The 10,216-nt window shown below is 32.9% G+C and overlaps 1 protein-coding gene and 1 long non-coding RNA gene across 2 annotated transcripts; both read right to left on the reverse strand.

The window, feature by feature from the left end:
* Positions 1 to 2,724: 2,724 nt before the first annotated feature.
* Positions 2,725 to 4,211, reverse strand: LOC136808535 (uncharacterized). The gene is made up of 3 exons (XR_010846899.1): positions 4,006 to 4,211; positions 3,504 to 3,646; positions 2,725 to 3,260 (listed from the first exon to the last, which is right to left on the reverse strand). It is a non-coding gene; the product is annotated as an uncharacterized lncRNA (long non-coding RNA).
* A 1,626-nt stretch (positions 4,212 to 5,837) lies between these two features.
* LOC136808511 (ATP-dependent helicase wrn-1-like) lies at positions 5,838 to 8,589 on the reverse strand. The gene is made up of 3 exons (XM_067065037.1): positions 8,509 to 8,589; positions 7,572 to 7,714; positions 5,838 to 7,364 (listed from the first exon to the last, which is right to left on the reverse strand). The coding sequence occupies exons 1-3, from the start codon at positions 8,587 to 8,589 to the stop codon at positions 6,374 to 6,376; spliced, it is 1,215 nt and encodes a 404-aa protein (XP_066921138.1). The 3' UTR covers positions 5,838 to 6,373.
* Positions 8,590 to 10,216: the final 1,627 nt, after the last annotated feature.

Genomic DNA, 10,216 nt, shown 5'->3' on the forward strand with positions numbered 1-10,216 from the left:
TGGCAAAGTCTACAGCCTTAGATGTGAGTACTTTTGATCAAAATTTGAAGATTTGAGAACACGTGATCATCTTGAGGTTAATCTGATTTCCATTTTTTATAGACTTGAGAGAGAAACATAAGGTGTAGATTACACAGTTTTGACTGAGAAATAGTGAACGTTTCAAGTTCTTCCTCCCTTGCATTGTCTTTGTGATTTCTGAAATTTATTTTCAGGTATTGCTTTGCTATACAAGACTTGAATGAACTTTGAAATTTAAAGCTTATTGAATCTTTTTAAACTTTCGTTGAACTTCTTCATTTTCTCTTGTAATGAAACCATTTGACAATTTTTGAAAAATTTTCAAGAAATTAAAAAAGAGAGACATAAAGTAAAAGCGTAGATTACATAGTTCTGACTGAGATATAGTGAATGTTTCAAGTTCTTCCTCCCTTGCATCGTCTTTGTGATTTCTGAAATTTATTTTCAGGTATTGCTTTGTTGAATGAACTTTGAAATTTACAAAAGAAAATTTTCTATCTTAAAATTTAGACATTACCATCAGCTGAAGCCAAAGCCTACAGAAAAGTTATAGCAATCGCACAGAAAGGAAAAGCAAGAGAGGTAGTCAAATCAGTTTGGAGAGATTTCCCAGGAATTTTCAAGGAGGCAATGACTGACATCATTCCAAAGGTTGTTCGCCAAGAAGCAAATTTATTGTTTAGACAAAATTGTTTTCGTCTGGAGAAAACGGAATCAATTTTGAATTTTTCGTACAAAAGACAAGACGAAATGGTAAAGAAGAATGCACCTTTCATAAACATGTTTTCTGAAGCTCTTGTAGTCAATCCAAGAATCAAAAGATACAAAAAGAAAACCCAAACAGATTGTGTACCAGGCAAGATGACTGGATTAGCAACCTTGTTATTTCAAAGAAATAATCAAAACAATGCTACTCAAGTCATTAATACTTGTGTTTTGAGAAGAGGTCAAGTCAAAAAGGAAGTTTATGGAAGGTATAAAAAATTTTTTAATCAGTTCAATGATATATTATATTTCTTTGTTCGAATACGCTACTGAATATCATTAAAATATAATATCAGGTTTAACTATTAAAGGCCCAAACAGAAGCCTCCAAAAAATTTAAAATTATTTGTTTGGATTTTTGTATTTCTAATGTCAAAAAAATTATAAATGATTTCAACAGAAATTTTTGAATGCATTTGTAAAACACAAATTGTAACAAAATTAAAAGAAAAAGATTGATTTTTCTTCAACAGTCAAATTAATTTCCCGCCAGATTTAAAATATAGTTTAATCATTCCCTTGATTCTGCTATTTCAGGCATTAAAATTGGTTTAATAGTGTTTTTGGGCCAAAATTTTCCTTCGTTCGCTAAATTTAAGTTTCATTTAAGAAAATTTAGATTATTTTTGCATTCAGTCAAATATTGTTTTATAAAGGAGCATCGTTACAAAATATCTTTTTTGATGCAAAAATCAGCACATTTGAGAAAAATTGACCCAAGGAAACAAAATTTGTTGATGGGACCAAAATATTGTAGTCTCTATGTCAAAATGTACCCTAAAATTTTAGTATATTTGGAAAATAAGAAAAATCAGAAATAAAAATTGTTTATTCTGGTACAAAATTCCTCACATACTACTTATGTTAGTGTTTTTAGTACCCGGGGAGGAAAAAATGGGTGCTGGGTATGTGCGAACGGTAAGGGTCGGTTTTCAAAGTCTCACTAAGGGTCGAAAAAATCTGAAAAATTAAATTAATCTCTCTAAGGATCAGAAAATTTACGATTTTAAGAATTTTTTTTGATTTAGAGTGAAAAAATTGTAAAAAAGTAGGGAATTTTTCAAAAATCATTGGGTCACCTTTTCAGCAAAAATTTGTCTCTCTAAGGGTCAGCTTTCGGAATCCCATCCGCACATACCTCTCATCCGCTAACCCTAGTACCCCCCCCCGGGTTTTAGTACCTGTGACTGTGACCAAAAAAATCCAGTATATCACAACGTCTAAGTTTTAATACTGAGCTTGACTAACCCTCACTACATATCATATGTTTCGTCTATCCTGTATAAGAAAAAATTTCTTTTTTAAGATTCAATAAAGTGGGATTGTGTTTGTCTTACACCTCAACAACACGTAAACTGGCTGAGCTTGGAGTTGACCATGACAAGACCGTCAAATCTTGGGGCAATAAAGTCAGAGACGAACAAGAAATTTTGACCAAAAGCGTTGAGGAACAGCTCCTTTCTCCACAGAATATTCCAATTGTTAAAATATCAAATCTAGCAAGTGAGTATAATCTCGGCAGAAAATGAAAACAGCATTTCTGACGATAGAAAGAAATAATTTTTGGCTTTATAAATAAGTTTACTACCGTTTCCTACTTAGGGGGTTAATACAGAGAAAGGCAAGAATTATATTGTTTCGACACTGTCAAAGTGTATTAATTCTATTAAGCAAGAAAAAGTAACAGTAATTTATATAATTAGATGTCAATACTGACAAGTTATTTACAACTTTTTTAAATAAACAAGGTCTAATTTAAACAATTATAAGTAGATAAAAAGCAACCCTAAGGCTTTCAACACTATTCCCTTGTCAGAGCGTATGTCGTCATTGAAAATAATAAAACAATAAAATTTTTAGAGAAAACAAAACCAGATGATGAACCTGATGATCAACAAGAAATTGATGAACAAGAAGGCGAACTTGACAAAAAAATGCTAAAGCTTTCCTTGTACAGAAACGACCTATCAATAATTGAATGTTTCAATGGTAGATTCATGTTGGTGGATGACAACGTTGATATAATGCTAAAACGTAGACATTATACAACATCAAAATCAAATCAGGATTTGCATTTGTGTCATGCTATTGCTGTAAGTCCAAATATGTATTGAGTTTAAAATTCATAAATTAGACGTCGGTTTTGCAGAAAGTTTCATACAGTAATTCATTAATTCACAATATTTTTATTTGATATAATTACTTTTTACTATTTTTATCTGATAAAATTGTTTTTTCTTCATTTTCAACCAAAGGTTAAATGTCGCATTCCGATTCCAGACGCTCTCAAACATTTAACCACTGACGACAACCAAGCACCAGACATTACGTTATGCTTTCCATCAGAGAAAGATGATATCCAACTTCGTAAAGAGTTCAAGATCTTGATGGCCAGAGACCTGATCAAAAACATCCCTGGTCTAAGTTGGATGAAGAAATTTGTTCCAACGTATATTTCGCACGCATATGATGAACTGGTTAAAAAGAAATCAGAAATAGTATGTTAGAAGCTGTTTGAAAGCATGTTAATTAATTTCAACTTTTCAATGTTTACAATACAAGAAAACAGGTACTAATAATGCTAAAAATATGACAATCATGCATCAAGGAGGGTCAGACGTTCAGAATCAATTATAATTGGATATGACGAACACCAACTTACACTCAGATTATATAGACTATATTTATCAGATAAGAGTCTCAATTTTACTCCTTACCATTTAGACTTCAGTTGGTATCATCCAAGAAAACGAAAACACCAATCGAGGCATATACATGATCATGAAGCATTTGCACCAATATGTCCCTGGAAATGGAACATCGTCATTGACCAGAATATTTGCAGTTGGTGACTTGTTGACTGTTGAGAGGTAAAAAATAATTACTTTAAAAGCCTGCGGGTGACGAGCTTGGTTTACCCTTTATACACACTCTGCTAGCACAATCCTATATAAGATATATATTTTGAATCAATTTTTTTTTAGAAGCCAGAATGTGCAATGTGCTGTTTCGGACAGTAGGACACCAGAGAATCGCATGGAAGGACTGATACCTGCCCTTGCTGATTTCCATTCGTATGGGAATTTTCTAGAGGTATATAAACATTTTGTAATTAAATGAGTATATATCTGACTATAACATATATTGGGTTGACTTGTAAAATAACAAGCTATAATCCATATTTAAAATTTCTCTTTTCAAAGGTAATTTGGCACTTACTTTATAACATCGAGTCTGCTGGAGATATTGGTACATTGTTCCAAGCTAGAACGTTTCTGAACGCCAGATCTGTGCCAGGATCACCAATGAAAGACGTTAACGCATCAGAAGAATTGGTATTCAAATATTCTGAAGCACTTGTCATTGCAGCATTCAATACCATAAAATCGTAAATATTTTTTGAATTCTTCTGTTTTTATTTCTCTTTTTCTGTAATAAAACTGAATAAAATGAATTCGAAATGTGTAAGATGGAAAAACATGCTAAAATCGAATTTATTCAAAATAATACGTTCTTTTCAATCACAGAGAAAAAGATATATTAAAATATTTTTTTCTGAATTTAGTTTCAAAAAAGATGACCACACTGAGGAGAATTTCAACAAAGTAATGGATCAAATTGTAGATTTCGCATTTCCAGACAAGGAAGCAAACAAGTCACTTACTTTCGACTGTAGTGAATGTGACAAAAAGTAAGAAAACTATCTAATTATTAAAAAGTGATGGGATACTAGTTTCAATATATTTTTCTGATGCCTAACTGACAGCTATGTTCTAATGAAGAATTACAATGAAAACATTCATAAAAAAAGCTATTTTTCTGTTTTTTATTTACATGAGGACTGTTCTGTATAAAAAATGTAACATTCTAGATCTGATTTTTGGTTCTTTTTTACTTCAAATTTAACAATTGACAAATTTATCTTTATTTCAGGTACACTAAACTTCGAAAACTCATGGATCACAAGAAGAAGGAAAAACATCTGAAAAAGGATAGCAACATTGATAGTAAATTCAATTATTCAATCAATGCCTTAAAGCTTTGCTTTCTTGCCAAAGATTTTGTAGATGCGAGAAAAAGAGGTGACGGAGAGAGGATCTGTCGGCTCTATAAAAATCTTCTAGTTTACTACAAATTGGATGGTCGAGACAAATATGGCTACCAAACGCTGCAACTGCTTGCACAGCTCAATTTCTTGCTCCCACCAGGTATGGCTCATGAGCTAAAATGGAATCGCTTCACTAACACAAAAGGGCGCCCAGACTCAAATGTCGAACTCGACCGTGAACTGGAACACAGAAATAAATACGTGAAGGAAGAGATAAAGTCTTTCAGAGGCAAAGTCACCGCAGATGCTATTGATCGTGCAAGTAAATCATATGGCCCAATGGAAAAGATAATTGAGAATTTTGATATAGAAAGTGGTCACAAGAAAGAAAGTGGTAAACATACCCCTCCTGACTGGAGTGATGATGTAAAGGAGCTTGCAGCTATGTTTGTAACTGAAAGGCTTTTCACTCCAGAGAATGGAAGAGGATTTACACATTTTCCCTCGATTCCAAAAAACTATCTCTCAAAGCTCAATACTGAAAAGATTGAAAAATGGGCAAAAAAGAAACTGACCCAGTTTCAGCTAATGGATCTTTACCAACATAAGACAGTAACAATCAACAACACATAATCTGTCATTTTGGCTGACATTTACATGCACTTTCTACTGGATAATAACTAATTATACATGTTACACTGTTTGAATTTTTAAAGTATTTTTTATATTTATGTGATTACCTTTTGTTTTTTACTTTTGTATTGTAGCATTTACAAGCAAACAAGACTTTCCTAGAAAACTAAGAATCAAAATTTGGAAAATTAAAACAAATTTGATTTTACATTATAGCAAGCTGAAGGATTTTGTTAATTTGCTTCTTTTTTTAAATTGTAAGTAAAAAGCACTATTGATGAACTATTCCAAACTTACCTCCTATATTTTGTATATATTATATCACAATACCTATATTTTAACTGATAAGGTTTCATAAACTATCAATTTATCAAAATTTAAAAATTTCAACAAGAACACAATCTTAAAAATTTGAACTCAAATGTATTGCAAGAGTTAACTGTTTCATTCATCTCTTACTTTAATGGGATAAATTTTCGCGGGGATTAAATTTCGCGGTTGAGGTCATCCGCGAAATTTTAAGATTTTGCGGGGATTAATTTTCTCGGATGAGGGATTTCCTGATTTTTTGCGGGGATTTAATTTCGCGGATTGGGGTACAAATTAAAATTTTTGAAAAGGGTCAAAACATTGAAATAAAATTTTTCCAGGAAAACTAAGAATTTTTCAAGTAATAAGAGGGTGTTTTGGAATAGGGCGAGGAGATATGTATTACAACTATCAAAAGTTGATAAAAATAGAAATTTTGCGGATTGCAAAAAAAATTCAATTATTTCGCGGAAACTAATTTTCACGGATGGGCCTTTTCCAAATTTCCAATGGGACTTATCTTCGCGGATGACACCCAAATCCGTGAAATCCGTGAAAATTAATCCCCGCAAAAATTTATCCCATTAAAGTAAGTTCTTAATCATCATCATCACCACCATCTTCCTTCTCTTTGTCTGGTGATGATAGGCTTCCTGTTCTGCATCTATACTTATCCACATTGTCAAAATCTTCACACTCTTCATTTTCAGATTCAGATTCTGTTTCTTCATTTTCCTGCTGTGCTGATAAAATAAAAGGCTGAATATATGTTGGAACTTTTGACAAGCCTTCCTCCACTTCAGATTCACAGATATCGCAACATTCTTTAGCTGGAATATCATGACTATTTACATCAAATTGTTTCAATAGCATTTTTCTGCGGCAAATCAGTTTATTTCTAACATATTCTTTAATTTCAGGTTTCAACTTCTTAGAACCAAGACATTTAGGGTAGTTTATTATACAAGCGTAACTTGGTTTGCCATTCCTGCCTGCTCTTCCTGTCTCCTGAAAATAGTCTTCTGTTGCTGAAGGTGGGCCGTAATGGAGAGCAATATTGAGGTCTTTACAATCTACCCCCATGCCAAATGCTATTGTAGCAATCAAAACTCTTACACTGCCTTTTGGATCCGAAAAAGATTGAATAATAAATTTCTGAATTTCTTCTTGGGTATAGCAATGAAACATGGCAAACGGTCTCACTGTATAATCTGGGAAATCTGATTTTAATGCTCTTTTGAAAGCCCCAAAAATAGCTGTAACATGATCAGTCAGTCTACAAAAAATGATACATCTTGGTGCTTTGTATTTTTTCTGTCTTAATTCTTCAATGATATGCCCAAAATTTTCATCAGGGTCTCTAGTCGAGGTCTTAACAACAAAGTATTTAATGTTACTTTTATGTGGTACTGCAATGTATCTAGACGGATCTGTCATACCAAGGTTGGTTTCGATGAAGGATACTGTAGCGTTGGTAGCTGTTGCAGTTAATGCAATAAATGGAGTTTCTGAGGGAAGTATTGACTTTAACTCAACCAGCTTACTAAAACTCTCTCTGAAAGCCTCAGACTTTTCATCAGCTGTTCCCCTATAAATCAATCAGTATGAGATTATTTTTAACAATACTAAAAAAAAAACATTTAAGTAAACATAAATTCTAAACTTAAAAATTGATCAGTTATTACTAAAGGTTAGCGCTATTAGGCAAGAGCTAATTCTCCCTAACAAGCAAACGAGGAGTCTTTTTTCAATGCTTGCACTACATACTGATAGAACTTTAGAATTTATAATTTACCATTTTTGAATACAATGGCCTTCATCAACTGCAACTGCAACTATGCTTTTTGATGCTAGCTTGACAACTTTCCTGAAAGCACCGTCGCCAGTGACAGATTCAGGTGAACAAAAAATAATGGGATAGATACCATTGACAACATCCTGAAATAGATACGGTTGTAATTATACAGATTAATGAAATTTTAGCTGATAAATTTTAAATTCACTAATTTTATTCTCTTTGACTTTCTATATATTTGATGTGTTTGCTTGTTTTTGGAGAGTAAACAAAATTACACAGTTATTATATAAATGTTATTCTTAATCTTTTCTTAGTAATTGCAAAAGCAATTTCATAAAATACCATAATTTGGTTTGCATTTGTTTTTTCATGTTGACTGCTAGACTGACTCAGGTATTATATATACCTCATGTTTTCTTTTTTTTTAAGCTACCTTATTACACGAATATTACTAGGCAAGTATTCCACAGCCTTGAAATTACCACGCAAAAAATTAACACAAATTTTATTTGCTTTTTCAAGGACACCACGACGGTTTTAATTAAGGGGGTTTTTATATTAACACAAAATTTTTCAATTTGTGTTAATAAAATGGCTAGTAATATTCTCGTACTGTAATAAGGTAATTTCTTGTACTCCCTCAAATCATCATTTTTAAACAAAAATATAAAATCATATTTCAAAATTAATTTTTTGTAAAATCATAACCTATATTATATACTTACGTAATATGTTTTTAAAGTCTTTAGAAATCAATGGGTGTTTGACAGAAACGAGGGTATTTTTAACTACTTCCTTTTTCCAGATTTTCCCACTTGATACACATACAGTCGATAACTTCCTACTGATACTGAAAATTCCTGTCATCCACCCCCTATACTGAATTTTTTATGGAAGAGCCCATTTTATAGCTAGCTAGAATGAAGAAATGTACCTCGGTTACAAACTCTTTGTCACCATCAATTGAAAGTGCTCTTATGCCCTTCTTTCTCAAATTACAGCACTGATCTGCCATCAAACTCTTTAGAGGTGATATAACTAACACTACTTTTGAAGTTCTGAGAAGAACTGTCTCTCTAGTTCCATGTTGGTGCTGTTGACCATCATCATTATTTTGATAAAAAAGAAGGAAGGGATAGAAAAATCAACGACTTCCCACTTCCAGTGGGTTGGCAAACAATCACATCCTTCTTCCCCAGTAAGTCTTGTACTGCTGATAGTTGAAAATCTTTAAATTTCTCTACTTTGAAAAGTCTTGCAATTTGATATTCTCTGCTTACACTGGTCGCCATATTTTTGTTGTTTTTTTTTTTTTTTTTTTTTTTTTTTTTTTTTTCCTTCTCTTTAATCACCAGTAAACCGGTATATCTAAAAAAAAAAAATACGTTACAACTTTTGTTTTGATGAAATATATTATAATGAACATAAAAGAAAAAAAAAAAACTAGTTTTCTCTGGAAAATAGGTAAGCGGAGAAGAATTACGTAGGGCTTGCTCAAATGGGTTACGAGAAATACGATGATTCCCCGGGGCAGACTGTGTTTCCGCTACGGGGCCTATCCGTATGGAAAAGTAGTCTGACCAAGGGAATGATCGTTCCTCCCAATAACCCGCGACTGCAAAGATGGAATCGCCTTCGAGGGGATGGACTCGGTGGTGAAAATACCTATCTAGAGAACTTGAAAATGGCGATTCCCTGAGTTAAGAAAAAATAAAAACACAGAGAAATCAAAGCTCGATGATAGTACCTTAACCTAGGAAAGAAAAAGATATAATAAAAAATGTTTTCGTTTTTTGAACACGTATATACACGTTAAAAATAAGCTATATCCCCATAATATCTAAATGTATAAACAGCCTGACAGCCAGTACCCAGCACTAAGAGGATTGGAAGTAAAGTGATCTTGGTGGAAACTAAGAGGGCGTAGCGACTAAACCCTCTTCACTCTCGACGCTCTAGGGCGTAAGATAATAGAGACAAAAAAATTGGAGAGTAAATCTAGACCGCGAGGGACGATTGAGAAAATAGGGAGTAGGACCTAGCCGAATCAAAACAAAACAAGGATAGATTGGAGATGAAGAATTCGAGAAATGGGTTGGTCTGTCTGGCATGTTGTGAGAAAAAGTGTATTCTATATGCACTAGGATATAGTGTTTTGCAATAATTTTTTTAATATACTATCAGGTAGGTTATGGAGAGCTTTGAGTGTTATCATTTGCTATGCTCAGGGTGGAAAAAAGCATGAGATGTTAAGGTGGGAACATCAGCGAATGATTGACGACTCAAGGATCTCCCTGAACCTATTTCTATATTCATAAATATGCCAGTTATCAATGCAATCACGTAGTTGGAGTACGTCATCAGTTAAATCTAGATTATTGATTTTAATCGATTTCCGATTAAGAGTACAATCAAGTATGTCAATGTTGTAGTCAATGCAAGTTTTATTTATTTCTGTGATGAAGGAGAATGATCTGTCTTTTTCGTTGAGAGTCAAGACATGGAGCACATACTGTCGAGTATTAGCGTTGACTACTAGTTCATTTAGTAAAGAGAGCCTTTTGCTGTCAAGGAGTGATGAAATTTGCGATATGTTGTAAAGTTTATCAATAAGATTTTTGGAGAATTTCGATACATCCAAC

This window comes from Clytia hemisphaerica, unplaced genomic scaffold (genome assembly GCF_902728285.1).
Source record: "Clytia hemisphaerica strain Z4C2 unplaced genomic scaffold, Clytia hemisphaerica genome assembly, whole genome shotgun sequence".
Taxonomy (NCBI): domain Eukaryota; kingdom Metazoa; phylum Cnidaria; class Hydrozoa; order Leptothecata; family Clytiidae; genus Clytia; species Clytia hemisphaerica.

Bases quoted from the DNA above. Each gene is read 5' to 3' on its own strand.
- LOC136808511 (XM_067065037.1), bottom strand. From the start codon at position 8,589: ATGGCAGATCAGTGCTGTAATTTGAGAAAGAAGGGCATAAGAGCACTT. The intron at 7,715-8,508 runs GTACATTTCTTC...TATCTATTTCAG, and splicing joins ACAAAGAGTTTGTAACCGAG to GATGTTGTCAATGGTATCTA. The intron at 7,365-7,571 runs GTAAATTATAAA...ATTGATTTATAG, and splicing joins GGCCATTGTATTCAAAAATG to GGGAACAGCTGATGAAAAGT.